Source organism: Psammomys obesus, unplaced genomic scaffold (assembly GCF_907164565.1).
Source record: "Psammomys obesus unplaced genomic scaffold, mPsaObe1.curated_primary_1811, whole genome shotgun sequence".
Lineage (NCBI taxonomy): Eukaryota > Metazoa > Chordata > Mammalia > Rodentia > Muridae > Psammomys > Psammomys obesus.
Window position 1 is genome coordinate 5,513,170 of NW_026596040.1, and position 15,932 is coordinate 5,529,101.

At 40.6% G+C, this 15,932-nt stretch overlaps 1 protein-coding gene across 4 annotated transcripts in view; it reads right to left on the reverse strand.

The window, feature by feature from the left end:
* Positions 1-253: 253 nt before the first annotated feature.
* The window catches only part of Jakmip2 (janus kinase and microtubule interacting protein 2), a 140,129-nt gene continuing 124,450 nt past the window's right edge, over positions 254-15,932 (reverse strand). For 2 of the 4 annotated variants that reach the window (XM_055622777.1, XM_055622775.1), the window contains 4 exons: positions 15,535-15,738; positions 9,227-9,292; positions 5,823-5,893; positions 729-791 (listed from right to left, as the gene is read on the reverse strand). In XM_055622777.1, the coding sequence (XP_055478752.1) occupies positions 5,843-5,893; positions 9,227-9,292; positions 15,535-15,738 (321 nt within the window). In that variant the 3' untranslated portion in view covers positions 729-791; positions 5,823-5,842. Of the gene's footprint in view, positions 792-5,822; positions 5,894-9,226; positions 9,293-15,534; positions 15,739-15,932 lie in introns of all 4 variants that reach the window. The other 2 variants (XM_055622776.1, XM_055622774.1) reach the window with 1 other exon arrangement.

Below are 15,932 nucleotides of genomic sequence, written 5' to 3' on the forward strand. Positions count from 1 at the left end.
GGGAGATGCAGGTGTGTGATACAAGGAAGAATCAGATTTCCATTTATATCCAGCATTACGCTCCCCAGAATCCTTTGACTGCGTTGCTTGTAGGGTAACTGGGATCCACTTCTCATCCCCAACTCCATCTTTTCGAGAAACAAAATGGAGAGTGTTTTTCTTCCATCTGCATCATGGATGTCTCTGTTCCTGAGTTTAAAACAATCATAAAGACAGAAAAGCAAATCCCTGTAGTAAGAAACCAGACTTTTCAAATGAAACATTTTATTGTAAAGAGCTCCTCATAGGTATTCCTCGTGCTTCATTCCCCACCCACCCTTGGTTTTTGTTTGTTTGTTTTTTTTTACTTTTGCTTGTTTTGTTTTTTAAAATGTTGTTTATTTTTCAGGAATAGTGTTTCCATGGGGTGTGGTGTTACATTAAAATGACCCCCCCTGCACAGCAGGAGTTGAATGTTTCATTGTAACTTTGGTTCCATGCCCAAGACAAATCTTCTCTTGTTCTGCTGAAACTGGTTCCATTGCTGAATTTTTCCTTCACACAATATATGTTTATAGTTCTTCTGCTTCGACATACACACATTTCATTAATGCAGCATATAATGTAGATTTTCAACAGGGTCATTAGAAACTGTCAAGTAGAAACCTTGAATAATGGCTTTAAAGCACAGTCTTGGCTACAGTGTAGTTCTGAGCTTTAGATTTCCCTTACATCGGTGTAAACAATTTTGCCATGTTTGAAGGTTTAAAAGCATTTGCCTTCTGGGAGTATGATCCGTGTTCTTGATTTTTCTATAAGATAGAGGAAAAGAATTTATCAACCATCATTTGTGTTAACAGCTAAGTCAGAAAAAAGCAAACTCTTCCACAAGGCAGGCTTTGTTTTATCTCTGGCATCAGAACTAAACCAAAACCCCAAATAAACTTTAAAAAATCAAGATAAAAACACTTGTATTCTTGTCTATGTTTCAAGCTGAATGCTTTTTTGAAAGTTGTACAATATCTTGAGGCTAATTTACTTTAAAAGAGAAAAATAATTATTTACTCCATGGTTTACTAAAATAAGATACATAAAAAGAAATCAGCAGTTCTCACCACAAGTGCCCTATTATGTTGGCTATTATCATTATTGTCAGCTATTATTTTAAAAGCTACTTTATAAATAACGTTCTGTGACTTACTCTTATGTCACACTTCTTATTTTACAGTTATAACCCCTGGCATGTATTCTCACCCCAGGGAGAACCTCCTGAGGATTCTGCAGGACAGGCTTTTTGGTTGACTCTGAAATGTCTCTGACAATGAGCTGTGGCCACGGGGCTTTTTCCCTGTTCCTAATTAAGTACCAATGTCTGGCTTTTCGCTTGAATATAACTCTCTTTCATAATGTTCTCTCTTCCAGTGAAATACAGAGGAGGCACAAGAGGACTTGCAGCCATGCCTTACTTAAGGACAGACCTTCACTCTGAGTGGCATGGATAGACAAAAAAAAAAAAAAATCTTTTGTTGTCCTAACGAGTTATTCGGCTTCCCTAAGTAGCAATTTTTTTTCAATCTAAATAAAAAATCAAGATACTATGTAGAAAGACTATTTTCCCCAGAAATGCTGACCAAGATTCAAACTGATAGAAAAGGAGCTATTTCATATCTCAATCACATTTTTAAATCACCACATAGAGGTGTATTAAGCAAAGACATTCCTGATGTAAGTACAAGTTCGACATATTTGTGATGTATGTTTGTGGGAACAATTTGTTCCAAAGTCTGTTAGATAATGATGGAGATGGGTAGTCACAGAGTAGGCTGTGGGGAAGACGGACAATGAATGAGGAGTGAGATTATGGTGGGAGAGGGAAGGCACAAGGGATGAGGTGATGGGTAAAATTACTTGCTCCATAAACCTGGTGACATGAGTTTGGATTTCTAGAACCCATTTTTAAAAAGTTGGATGTTGTGGCACCTAAATGCAACCCCAGAACTCCTAAAATGATATGGGAGGTGGAGGCAGAATTATCTGGAATCTCATAGACCATCTAGCCTGGAGTGCATAGTACAGCAGCAAGATGGAGAGAGAGAGAGAGAGAGAGAGAGAGAGAGAGAGAGAGACTTTGCCTCCTCAAGACAGAAGGAACACACACATGAAACAAATGAATGAACGAATGAATGACTAAGAAGACAAATAAAAGAGAATACACTGGGGTAGGGAGTGTTACCAAGAGGCATAAAGGGATTGGTGATGTATATGTAATTCTTTGTCCTCTGTATTTCACAGGAGAGAATTGGAGTGGGATGACAGAATAGAGACGGGGGCAGAAGTGTCATTATCTCTGCTTATGTTTCCAAAAAAGATGACCTCAGCAAGAAGCTTCGGGCTGTAGCACCACTGATGGGAGCCTGAACAACACTGGAAAAGGTTGGTTATCAGCTAGGCTGAGACTCGTACAGGTGAAAGACCTGACCAGTCATAGCCAGTGAAATTAATACGATCACTCAGAATCATGATCTCTCTTCTGCTCCTCCCTCTCTCCTCTCAATAAATACTGATCTCTGAAGAGGAAGGAAGGCAGAAGATCTACAGCCAAATCATGAACCTGTTCCTCCTCATGGGTATCTGACCTTGACAACTATAAGGAATGACATGAGGTTAAATCAAAAAAGTATTAAACTGGGCAAGATTTTCAGGTACAAGTAAACAGAATCTGTAGGATCCCAAAGGTATCCCCATCCAACCAGTCACACCGTTCGGAAACCCAAACAGAACTCAATGCAGGTTATCATACAACAAATTCATGGGGTATCCGATAGAAGACAGCCATTGTGATCTTCATTTTCCTGACAATGAGAATGGCATTGAGGATTGGCAAGCAATTGAGCCATGGGAATAGGAGTGTGGAGACATACAAATTGAACGGAACCTAACTGAAGCCAGAGGACAGAGGCTTCCTTGACTTTTTTCATGGACTTATTTATTCCATAAAGTGCTCAAGGGAATTCAGTAGGGTTTTTTTTTTTTTTTTTTGTTTGTTTGTTTGGTTTTTTTTGGTTTTTGTTTTTTGCCTTTCTAGTCCTTCTCTTATATGAGGACATAGTGTCTCTTACAGAACATTGTGTCATCTTTGAAGCAGAAACAGAGCCTTTGCCAGACATAGAACCGACAATACCTGGATGTCGACTTCCCAACTTCCAAACTCTGAAAAGTAACTTTTAAATATTTATAAACCATCTAGCCTCGAAAAGTTGTTGTTAAATGGAAGGGGAGAGCTACAAAATTATGAGGTGTAACAAGGTAATAGAATTTATTTTACTGTAATGTTTTTATTATTAAATTAAAATATGGGTATGGACCCTCTTACACCCCTTTTTTGGCTGGGGCTAGAGATTGAAATCAGGGTGATGTAAATGCTAGGATGTTGCAGTTTAAAAACCTACCAGGAAGTGCATGGAACACTGCTCAAAGAAAACATGCATAAACACGAATCACTTTGCTTCAAACAATCCATCTCCTCATAGGTAAGTTAGCTTTGGTTTATGAGCAATAAATTATTGACTTAGTATATGGAAAATAATTCATGGTATGCTTTTACTACCTGTGAACAATCTGCTCAGTTTTTCCTTCTTTCTGTCTTTACCTAGACTGTTTTGCAGACACAGATAACATCCTTCAGTTTTCAGTAGTGCAGTATTTCCATATATTAAGACAAGATTATTTCCTCAAAAGAGGCAACTTCTTTGGATTTAAGCTAATACTCTGCTGAGAAACACTAGAGTTATACTTTCATCTTTATATTACAATGTCAACAAATGTAAAACTAACTTTAGAAATATTAATAGCTAAGATTCACTAATTATTTTGCAGGCAATTTGGTATGTTTTATGAATGACATCATTTATTTTTCTCAACATATCACCATATCGAAGAAAAATACTTAAAGACTCATGTAGGTTAAATAAATTCTCTACTGTAACACTTTTAGTCAGTGGCAGAATTCACATTATAACTGACATTATATCTGTAATTCTGAGCAGTAATTCTAAACCACGCTCATTTTGCCTCCCTCACACATTTTATACTGGCTAGATTCATTATCACATTCATTTGCTATTGTATTTTAACATTAGTGTTTCATTTTACAGAGAATGACTAAGTATCATCGTACGCTGCTTTGACGCACACATCCAGTCTTGAACATTCCTGAGAAAATCATGGAAACCGTAGCGTGAAATCACAGTGTGATTTCAATGACAGTGGCTGAGTGGCACATGAGACGACCCAAGATGCTGTGCCTGAGTGACCGAGTGTGGGCGTCCTTCAGGACACAGTAGAGATGCCCTGCTACCTGCCGATTAAATCCGACCTTGGAGTGAAGTCCCAGAGCATCCCCCCTGCCAAGCACAGCTGCGTGTTAGCAGACAGTCACCTCAGGCCAGGTTTCTGACTGTCAATCAGGAAGAAAAGTGATACTTACTTTGGAGAGTGATTGATAAGCATTGAAAGTGCTTGTTGCTCAGAATAACTCCCACTACGTGACAGCATGAGTGTTAGGAAGCGAAGCTTCCCCCAGTTTCTTTTCTAAGTTACCAGGTAGCATTGCCTCTGTGTTTACTCTATCAACTCTGTTTATTGTGAGAAGAAACTGCTTGCTGACAGTGAAGCCCTGTCAGTGCAGTACTACAGAGCTTTTCTTTCTTTACAACCTACGCTCTCTCTCTCTCTTTACGAGGCTCAGTCTTCTTAGTGTGCGACAAAATTGTTGCCAGAGAGTGAGCGGTTCTCAGACTATAAAGAAAATCTTTTGAAAGAAAAACTAAAGGCAGAGGGCTGATAATCAATGGGCATAAACTTTTTGAATCTTTTTGCTTCTCTCTCCCAATATCAGGTCATGCTAAAGCCTTCTTACTCATTTGTTTCACAGGGAGGCAATGAAGCTGACATTCATGGGCAGGGAAAGTGTCTCTCTTCTATGTTTTTATGCTTTCTGGAAAAAAAAATCCTAATATGAAGCCTAGAAAGGAACTCTAAATAATAACCATGGGATAACCAATGTCTAAGTTGTCCACAGAGAGTATATTTAGAATGGCAGGTTCAACCCCTTTATAGACAGTAGTATTGAGATTTGTGGTTTCCATTGCAGACTGGACATCAGAAGCACCTGATTCCCACCTTCCATCAACTCCATCAGCTCTGGTGGTCTGACTCATGGAGTATTGGAGAAGGCTTCTGAATCTGTTACTTTCAGTGGTGAGAAGCACAAGCTAGAATTGCTGGTGCATGTGCTCATCAGACACAGACGTGGTGATGGCCGTCATAAGACTTCAATTTTGTTCTTTAATTGGTGTTTACAAGTATCTTGTTTCAAAAAAAAAAAAAAGATGGATGTTCACCTAATATCCTGCTTTTCTGAGTTCCAATTTGGAAAGATTAGGACAGGGTTGCAACAGTGGTCACGACTGGCTTATCTGAGGCTTGGCATTGGCATTTTCAAACTGGAGAAACTCTAAATGCACAATGATATTTTCTTAGTTGGTGGATACAGACATAACTTCTTCTGTGTGATGGGCAGCCACAGGAGAACACTAAGATTCACAGACAATGTAACTCCTCAAGGTAATATAATTAAACTGAAAACATCCATTTTACACCATATAACTTTAAGTTTTAAAAATTAGTCAACATGGATTGGACACATTTCTCAATTTAGGACTAACTAAACCATTTGGTTTTGAAAAAAAAAAAACCCAGCATGATGCAATATCAACATGTAATTAACGCCTTCTTATCAGCGACCTCCTGGAACTGCACTGTTGAGTTAAAAGGAAGCTTACCTTTAAGAGACACCTTGACATCAAGGCCACAGAATGAAGGCAAGAGAGAAGAACAAGAACAGAAACAGAAACTGCAGAGGAAAAAGACGGAGGTTATATAAATCTGAACTTTCGTCAGCCATCCAGGTAGCATGAAAAACTCAGCTTTCCACACACCTCATTTCAAAACACCATGCCATCATTCACCTGCCGTCAGAGCTGTGCCGCTACCATGGATGTGTACATCTTAGAGTTAATGACGGGGCGGTCTCACAGACAATTGCTCTTGGCTTTACACTCCAAAATGTATAGATGAGGAAAAATAAGCACAGAGTAGTGAATCAGTAGTCTAACTTCATAACTTGAGTTGTATTTCACTGTGTTCGCTGTCTCTCTTTTGCGAGGGTGGGGAGGGTATTTCAAAAATGTAACCAGTGCACTGTGCTTATTAAGCTCTTCCTGTTCAGCCAATGTGGAGCTTTCAGGGCCAGGGTCCAGCAGGAAGAATACTAAGGTGCAGTGTGATGGATCACCATCAGTGGGACACATCCGAGGAGATGGGACACCATCAGTAATTACACAGGAATTACGACTGTAAATTGGGCATGTTCTGTGCACGTTGGAATGTGTGTTCCTCCTAGTGGTATGGAAGGGATTTCTATACCAATGGGCATTTCAGATAATGAATGAGTGATATTTCAGCTGTCCTCACTGTGAGATAGACCTCTTCATATCTGACTTATAAATAGTCTAATTTGATCTCTTTACCAAAATCCTTCACTAGAAAGCAGAAAATTAGATGAATGAACTCATGCTTATGAGTACTAGAATAAAATCAACTGTATATTAATTATGAAATGTCACAGGCCAGGTAGGTCTTTTGATAATCTACGTTTACATTACACCACACTAGGAATGTCCTGTGAATACAGCATGTTGCAACTGGGTCCTGAATGGCATTCACACATTGCAAATGTAATTTGCATAATTCTTTCATTGTTACCTCTTATAAAGTTCTTGCAACACTATTGTAACAAAGTTATAAACATAATATGCTAAAAGCTATGTGCTATTTATTTATATTATTATATTAATAAATATATGCTATTTTAGAAGTTGATGACTTATTTTATTAAAATAAACTTTTTTCTTTAAAAATACTTTCTTTATGTTTTTTTCTTTTGCTTTCTTTTTCTTTTCTTTCTTTCTTTTTATATTTTTATATTTTTTTGAGACCATAACATCTGCCGTGTCTCCCTCATGGAACAATTATAAGAAGCATAGGAAACAACAGTGGAAATGCACTGGCCATATGAACTGCTGTGGGCAGTTGAGGCTGTTTTGCTTGATTGTTGGTATTCCCTGATTGACACCAACCGTATGCAAGGAAATGAGCCACCCCAGCCCAGCAGGGACACTGTGTGACACCTGTGTGCTTTCAAGTATTTCAAGTGGAAAAATGAAGAGTGTGCTGACCCTAGTTGTTTTAGGTGGAGGGCAAGTGGGAAGGGATCAAGAGAACAGAGCACTCACTGTGAGCTTCGTCTCCCACACTACCTCTCTCAGGAGTCAACTGCCTTGTAATTCAAGTAGCTTAGTTCACTACCTTAAGACAATGTTCAGCATTAATTGCCATGTCATCTCGTTATCATAAATGTGTGGGAAGTTTAGGTTTATAGATATTGTGGAACAAAATGACTGCCAAACAGCTCATTAAATTCTGACAGCTGATATAGTCTGCATTCCTCTTCTCCCCAAATTTTCACAGGATCTTTTTATATAAGAGATAAAATGGCAACGGTAACAGAATTACTACACTTTTGAAAACCTCCCTTGAAGGGGACTTCATAACACCACAAAGTTTTTGCAAAGAATTGCAGCAACTGGGTCTGCTTCCTGTTTGAGCCAGAACAAAGGGAGTTGAGGGATGAACACAGAGCCAGACCAAACCTGGTCCATCAAAAATGTCAGAAATAGAAGACACAAGGTGTGTCCTCTGGCAACCAGGGAAGCTGGGGACTGCCCCTGCCTACTGTGGATCTTTCCATTAACTGCAAGGAAATGAAACATAGTTCTTGGGTCACTGTAATTGACCTTGGCCTCGCTTGATCCTGAAGAACCAGATCCGAGATGAGGGAAGTTCAGATATAAAATTAAGGAGGACATATACTTCCAGGATGGAAAATTTCAGAATACTTTTAAACTGGACCCTATTTTCTTAATGTTTCCTAATATTCAAATGTCACTTCACTTCTCATGAAGCCCATAAGAGGAGGTCATTGTGGGTGTTGTCTTCCACATTAAAAAAAAAAAAAAAAAATTGTTTATTTTACTTGAGTGCTCTATCTGCATGTACACAGGCATGCCACAAGGGGGCATCAGATTACATTATAAAAAGTCGTGAGCCACCACGTGGTGTCTGAGAATTGAACTGAGGACCTGGGAAGAGCAGCTCATGCTTTTAACCACTAAGCCATCTCTCCGGCCCCTTATCTTTTGCATTTTATAGAAACAATTCAGACACAAATGGTGTAGCTACTCGCCCAAGGTGAGATCAGAATCTGGAGATCAATAGTTTAAGAAAGTGGAGCATTCAGTGATATGACTTCCAGACCCCACTGACCTCTCTGACCTCACATACACAGACCACAACTCACGAATTTTGGGAGGAACTCAATTCTAACCATAGTCTCAGGAATGGCAGAATTTTTCCTGCTGTCTTCTTGAATTCCATGGAAGTTACTGCCAAACAACTAATTTCAGTCCAGAGGTTAGGGTAGCTCTTTCTAGTCCGGGATACAAGTACATAGAGAGGAGCTCTCTGCTCTTTCTGTACTCCCCAGCAGGGTGTTCCTGGTCTGCTAGGCAGGACAGGTCTGTGCCCAAGGCTGACCTATTTCTCTTCTGTCAACACACAATGCCCTCTTTAAATGCCCTCTTTAAAGCACCGTTATTTCTTTTCCCCAAACACATCTCTCTTGGAAGAAGTTTCTCTTTCTAGCTACTGGGTAAAATGGTAGGTGCAAATATTGCTGTCTGTCAACCTAGGTTTCTGGGCTAATCGTTGAAGTGAAATGGAAGCCCAGTGATAAAGGGATTTTTATGAATGATTGGAAGTGCTTTTTTAAGGTACTAAAATATGTTTGAAAGAAAAAGCAAATTAGAGTAAGCTTTAAAAGCATTGGAAATTAAGATGAAGAGGGTAGAGAGAAAGGAAGCAAAATCACACATGGAAAAAAAATTATCAAGGCTACTAATGAGATAACCTTGCCCCAAATCCTGATGTCCAACTGGAGGTGGTCACTGCTTTCCTTGTACCTATGTCTGTCTGTGCCAGACACATAACGAAGATGAAATAGAAAGTATAAAAGTGAAATAAGTACTACTGTAAGATTAAACAAAGAAGATGTTGAGTTTATGCATACCTTTTCTTCTAAGTCCTTTATCTGCCGCTTTTGAATATCTGTTTTATCTTCTAGGTCACGGATTCTCTGAATAAAATGGGGAAAAAGACTATTAGATTACTAGATTGTGGAGATCTTAAGTTGTTTGTTCCCCAAACAAAGCATAACACTTTCTATGAAAACATTATTAGTCCCAGCGGGTGGACATAGCACAAACATACTTTTCCCTATCTACAGAGTTTCTGCATGTTCCAAAGCTGATCCAGACGTGTGGTGGGAAATTGTTGTCACAGATAATATTTTTAAACAGAGCGCTTTCTGATCACTTTGGTTTAGATTTTAAATGATTACCCAAAGAACACGTGCTACAGGCTTATTCATCAGCCTGCGTGGCTGATGGGAGGTGGAGAGCTTTTCCTTGGTAGGGTTTCGTGGAAGGCAGTTACGTCATGAGGCATTCCCTTGGAGAAGATATCAGGACCTTGACCCCTTTCCCTGCTTTGTTTTCCAATGGCCACAGGATGAGCAACTTTGCTCCAACTCATGCTTCTGCCATGAGGAACTGCCTTGCTCCCCGCTGTCCACAAACCAGGAGCCAACTGTGCTCATGAATAGGCATGAGCCCAAATGAACTTACCATTGATTTAATAGCTTTTCTCAGGAATTTTGTCACAGTAACAGGCTACTAACAAACCGCCCCTCTTACCCCGTGCAGAGACCTGGACAAGGTGACAGGTGTGCTTGGCCACCCCAGGGAATGTGCGTTTCTAAGAGATGTGGAATGCCACATCCTTGGAGAGAGAGCAGTATTGTCCCAGAGCTAGTGAGCACAAAGTGGATGCCCTGGCCAGTCCTTTGGACTGATACTCCACTTGCTTATTTGTAAAGTTGCCTGAAGCTCACTGTGCAAGAACAGACAACTGCATGGTTTTTATTAGCCCTTCATGCCTCCCCTACTTCAACCCTCTTTAGGGATGAAATTTCCTCACAGAACATGATCGAGCAATTCACAAAAAGCCAGGAGGGAGCATGCCTTGAGCCAGCTTCTCAGAAGTAAGCTGATAAGCTGCGGATGAAGCAACAGTAATGAAATAGCACAGAAGCAGGGGATGCAGAAAAGCCTCTGCAACTACACCCCACACACCAAAATGGCGCAGACTGGTTAAGGGGATTATTACATGAACAGCTGTTTGGGAGTAAAATAAGTCTTCCCAATTCCTCTTGACAACCTACAGGCTTTTGGCAAGGCACCTAGGAGCATCACAATGCATAGCAAGCTTGCTATTTAATGACCATTGTTTCAGGAACGAACCAGTGAACCAGCCTTCAGTTGGAAGCCTATTAGGACGATACAGTATGTAGAGGTTTTTATAATGCAATGATGGGAGGACAGAGGGAAGCTGGGAGAAAAAAAATTCAACTTGGAAATCAAGTTTCCTTAATAAAACATAAATCTCAACTGGAGGTAATTTTGCCCTGTGCCGGAGGAGGAACATTTGGAAATGTCTGAGTAATTTTTAAGTTAGTTGTTGGCATGCTCATTTTATAATGCACAATTATTTCAAATTTTAGAAGAGTAGCAAATTTGTGTGCCAATCACCAGTATCTTGAGTATTTACTGAGGGTGTGTGCCGATGGTCTGTACTGGGTCTAAGTCAGAAGAGCTGTTACATACCTTACAATGCGTGAGACACCTACCCACCACAAAGAATTAATAATCATCTGGATGGTCTTAGTAATGCCAGATTGACAAATCCTGCTGTCAGAGAAAGAAGGTGAGGTGCGAACTCTGGTTACCATCTTAAAATGTGGATGAATGGTGGAGATGCAGCTGAGCCTGGAATGCAGATGGCACCTATATATGTGTGATGTGCACACTGGAATGTACTTGTGTGTGGCACTGCACACAACCAAACACAAAATGTGCCAGACATTTTCCCTCTTGAATATGTGCATAATTCCTTGGCCTGTTTTGTATAAATATTGACTCAGAAAACCATGCATGCATGAGATTATTGAATTGCTCATCCAGCCATCAACTCTGTGCTTGCTGACCACTCTCTGACATGTCTATGAATGCACCATGTTACAGCTGAGGCATCAACTAATTCCTAGGCTCAAAAGGCTGTGATGTTCTTTGACAAGATGGAATGTAGAACAGAGAATAACGAAATTAAGTGGCAAAGGTGAAAAAAGGCAAAGATGTAAAATGTTGTCACTCGTTTCCAATTCCTAGGGCCTGTGTTAGTCTGTAGATAGACCAATCCACATGGTAGATGAATCAATTATTCTAAATTACATGTTGTAAGCTTGTTTTTTTTTCCTTCCCAGCCACTTGTCATCCAACCAAGAGGAAATATTGCAAGACTCCAAACAATTTTCATATTCTCTCTCCCTCCTTCTCTCCCTCCTACCCTGCCTGCCTGCCTTCTTCCCTTTCTCATTATCAAGTACATGAAGTCAACTCTATCCCTTACTGGCGCTGGTGAGAGAGCTTATTATTAATTCTTCCTGCCTCTTATTTGGTCCATTCTATATCATGTCAAAATCTATTTTTCCTACATCAACCAATATGGCCAATATGAACTTGAAACGTGAAATAATGAATCTGGGGTGTATCATAGCACCTGCCTAGCATGCACAAGAACCCCAGTTCCATTCATAGGTATGATCATACCTATAGATCTAAGGATGGAATTGGGGGGTCTTATGATCACAGCAGCTCTGCATCTAAGAGATGGAGAAAGGAAAACTTAATTGAGTTTTATTAAAAGTAAGGCCTTGATTCTTCCAAGGGCCCACACTGAGCATGACCATTCTTGGTCCCTGGCTGACTCTATGCACACCAACCATGTGGGCATCTTCTGTGACTCTTGACTGTGCACTGAGGACTTTGTGCTTGTTCTTTTTCCTGAGACAGTTCTTCTGAGATCTTTGTGTAGCTGGTTCCTTGGTTTTCATGGACCTTGGGAGGTGTCCTCCAACCAGCTGGCCTAACACGCTTAATCTTTCTTTCTGACTCATATGCTCATTCATACACACTGTCTAAGCTTCTTCAAAACACTTAGTGGTCCCCTTAGAGATGGCTCAGGCTGTGGTTCGTTCGTGTTGTGGCTTTGTCCTTTCTCATCTGCATGGCAGATCAGATGTCTTCAGTAACTGCCACATTCATAGCATCTGGTATGCAGCTGGCCTTTAAAACCTGGCATTTAGTGATTATTAAAAAAGGTTTTAAATGTATTTTTAAGAGTGTTTTCTCCATTTTGTTCATCCGGCAGAGGATTCTAAAAGAGGTGGACCTTTAATAGAGCCTGGAAAAAGTAAGAATATTTGAATGCCATTTTTTTGGTGGAAAATTAGCCAAACAGAGGCTTGGAAATGGGAAACCATGGGCAAGTGGCACCAGGTTTTGCACTGGATAGAACTCATGAGATGATCTCAAGCCACATCTTAGGGGAGGGACAACCAGTTGATGAAGGACCTTAGGAGACCCATACAGGACCTGAATCACTTAGACAGAGAGACCATAGATGTCCTCAAGCAAGAAATTACCACGAGGAAAGGTGATGCAAACCAGGGCTGGCGTGTACAGGAAGCTGGAGTAGAGTGGCAAGTACCTACAACGTGATTTCCATGACCTCTTGGAACCCATGTGCCTTTGTCAACACCATATAAGGAGATACAGTATAGGCATAAGGTTGTTGTGCAATTTAAATTCTGATTTCTGTATCCCCTACATTTGTTTGCAAGCTTTGTTCTGAAGATCTCTTGTCTCAGTGTTGTATAAACTCAACTTCCTAATTGTCCCCTGATATGCCAGTAAAACAGCTTACAGCCAATAGCTGAGCAGAAAAGAGACTAGGGCTGGACTTCCTGCCAGCCAGGAGAGGAGAGGAAGAGTTATAGGAGGCAATAGGGGATTCAGCCAACAGAGAGGTCTGAGAAACACGAGAAAGAAGGAACTGAAACAGGGAAAGATACAAAGTGCAATTGTTGCTGGAATTCACCCTAGAAGGAAGTGAAATTAGGTAAGATGTTTAAGGACAGAGTTGATACTACTCAGGATTGTGCTGTGAAGCTTGTTAAAATAATATAATGGAGTCTCAATTATTTGTGTGGCAGCCGGGTTAAGAGAGAAGCTGAGAAACACAGTTTTATAAAAATAACCTTAAAAATACAGCATAATACTTTTTCTTAACGCTGACCACCCCTGTCTTCATCTTCACAGGACGGTAGTGCCTGTAGTGAATGCTCTAGATTCTAGCAAATGGAATCTACCACTGGGAAATACAGTGAATTGTTTGGATACATGCATAGATGACAGAGTCAGGTTAGCACAGCAGGTGCCTGGAAGCGACCTTAATTGGGAAGGATCCTGCAAATGCCTGTAATGGGGTTAGCAAAAGAGACCAGCTGAGAAGCACGTGGGGGCAACGGTCAGTTGGATGTGGTGCTGCCTGAGTTCATGGAGAGAGAGGACAGAGAAGGCCTAAGTGTTGCAGCCTGAGTGATTTTCCATAAGGTCATCTGACCCAAGTAGATGGTGACAAGAATGCACATTGTTTCCATCTGGGGACATCCAAGCACAAATGGCTAGCGATGGTCTCTAGAATTTGCACATCACAATTATATCATAGTTGTGTTTGATACATCATGCCTTCTGGACTAACTGCTATTAATCTTAAAGGGGAAGAGGAGAGTAAGCAATAATTGCAAAAAGCACACTTAGTGAATGTTTGTTAGAGAGAGGGAAATGTCAGGAACTCTCAGCTCAGCCTGAGTCACTTACAAAATGAAATTCTTTCTAGAGAGAGGTATCTTGGCTAACAGATTAAAAAGAGAGCCAAATTAGAATGCCAGGACTCACATTAAAGCAGACATCTGTGCTTACAAGACAAAAAAAAGCTCTCAAGTTGCTGAAACCAAGTAAATGCTTTTGCAGTGTAAGAGATTTGTGCTGAAGACACTTTTATCTCCCAGTTGATTTGAGAAACAAACACACCCATGAAATAACCTATTGTCAAAAGCCTCAAAAACTTCTCATTGGTCAAACTGCAAATCTTTATAATTCTGAAGGCTCTCTAAGAGAAGACACATGTGCTTATCATCTTTGGGACCAATGATTTGAGTCCTTTGCTGGTGTGGAAAACTCAAAGCCCCTGGCTCTATTTGTGCTTTCAGGTTTCCATGTTTTTTTTTCTTCCTGGTATCATAAAATAACCAAAATTCCTTTTCTACTCCTTTAGCTTCAATGCATACTTTGTACCTCCTGTATATTCCATCAGATTGTCACCACTCTGAGTACTACAAAAAATACTACAAATACTACAACCTAGCAATATGGATTCTGGAATTCGTTGAATATGTTCTCTTGTCAGTGCTGCTCACTGGTCAAATTACAACACAAATGAAGAATTACAAAAAAAAATTGGTTGTAAGTTGGTAATGGGTGCTTTTGTGTTTGCTTTTGCTCGCTAGTCTAGATAGATCGTGTAAATCACAAATGCCTTAAGCTGCGTATGGCAGCACTGTGCAGTGCTTAGCACTTAGGTCTTACGGGCCGGCATACCTGGGCTATAATTTTGCTCTGCCAGTTACTATTTTGAATAAACTATTTGAATGCTTTTGTTTCCAAAGCTGGAATAATACAAACACCCCTTAGAGCTTCCATAAAGATGAGGCGAAATGATGTTAAACGCAGCCTTTGTATTTTTAACAACTTATTTGTATGTATATGGGTGCTTCGCTTGAATGTATTTCTATATGCGATGTGCATGTCATGTCTGGGGAAGTGAGAGAGGGCATCAGATAGCTTGGGACTGGAGTTATAGATAGTTATGAGCCGTCATAAAAAAGCAGTCAGTGTTCTTAACTACCGAGCATCTCTCCAGCCCCAAGTACAGCCTTCAGACCCTGACTGAGCAAATGCCAGGCAGCACACACAGCCTCCAGGCTTTGTTGTTATTGCTGTTTGTTCTGAGAAAGAAGACATAGGCTTTGCTCCCTTTCACTCTTTCCAGATAATTGCCTGGAGCTCAGTTATTGGCAGGAACAAGAAAAGCAGAGCCAGGATCCTGTTTCTTACACAGGTGAGTAATCAGGCTCCACTAGATTTGGAGCCTGTGACAAAGTCATTCTGTGCAGTCCTGTGCAGAATGCCATTTTCCTCAAGATCAAGTTTTATTACCAACCTGTCATCCTATATTGAGTGATGTAGGAAAGACTTATTTGTTTCAGTCTCTAGAGCTGTTCCATTCTTAGATCGAGTGCTTGTTGCCGTGTCTCACGAGCTTAGGATTGACCTGTACAGAGCAGGGCTTGGTCCTCACCTGGTGGGCTTGCTGTAGGAGCTCCATCCTCTCCTGGAGGATCTGACAGTCATACTCCCGGCTCTTCCTCAGCATCTGTCGCCGTAACTTTTCTACAGCAGTCCTCAGCTCCTCCTGCTGCTTGTCGCTTAACAGTTCACCAAACTTGATCACAGTTTCTTGCTGCAGAGCATTGTATAAAGTAGCTTCTAGTTCCTGGATTCTCTGGCAAACAGAATCAGAAAAGTCTAACTTTGGCACTGAGAATTCAGGAATGATGTGGGGAGACTGTGTGCGGATGGGTGAGACAGGGACTTGGTACCTCCACCCTAGGGTATCTTAGAGTTTCTGAGTGTCTCCTGCCTCACTCCCCTCTAGGCATTCTCTTTAGGAGATGCCACAAATGCCATGTACACAAT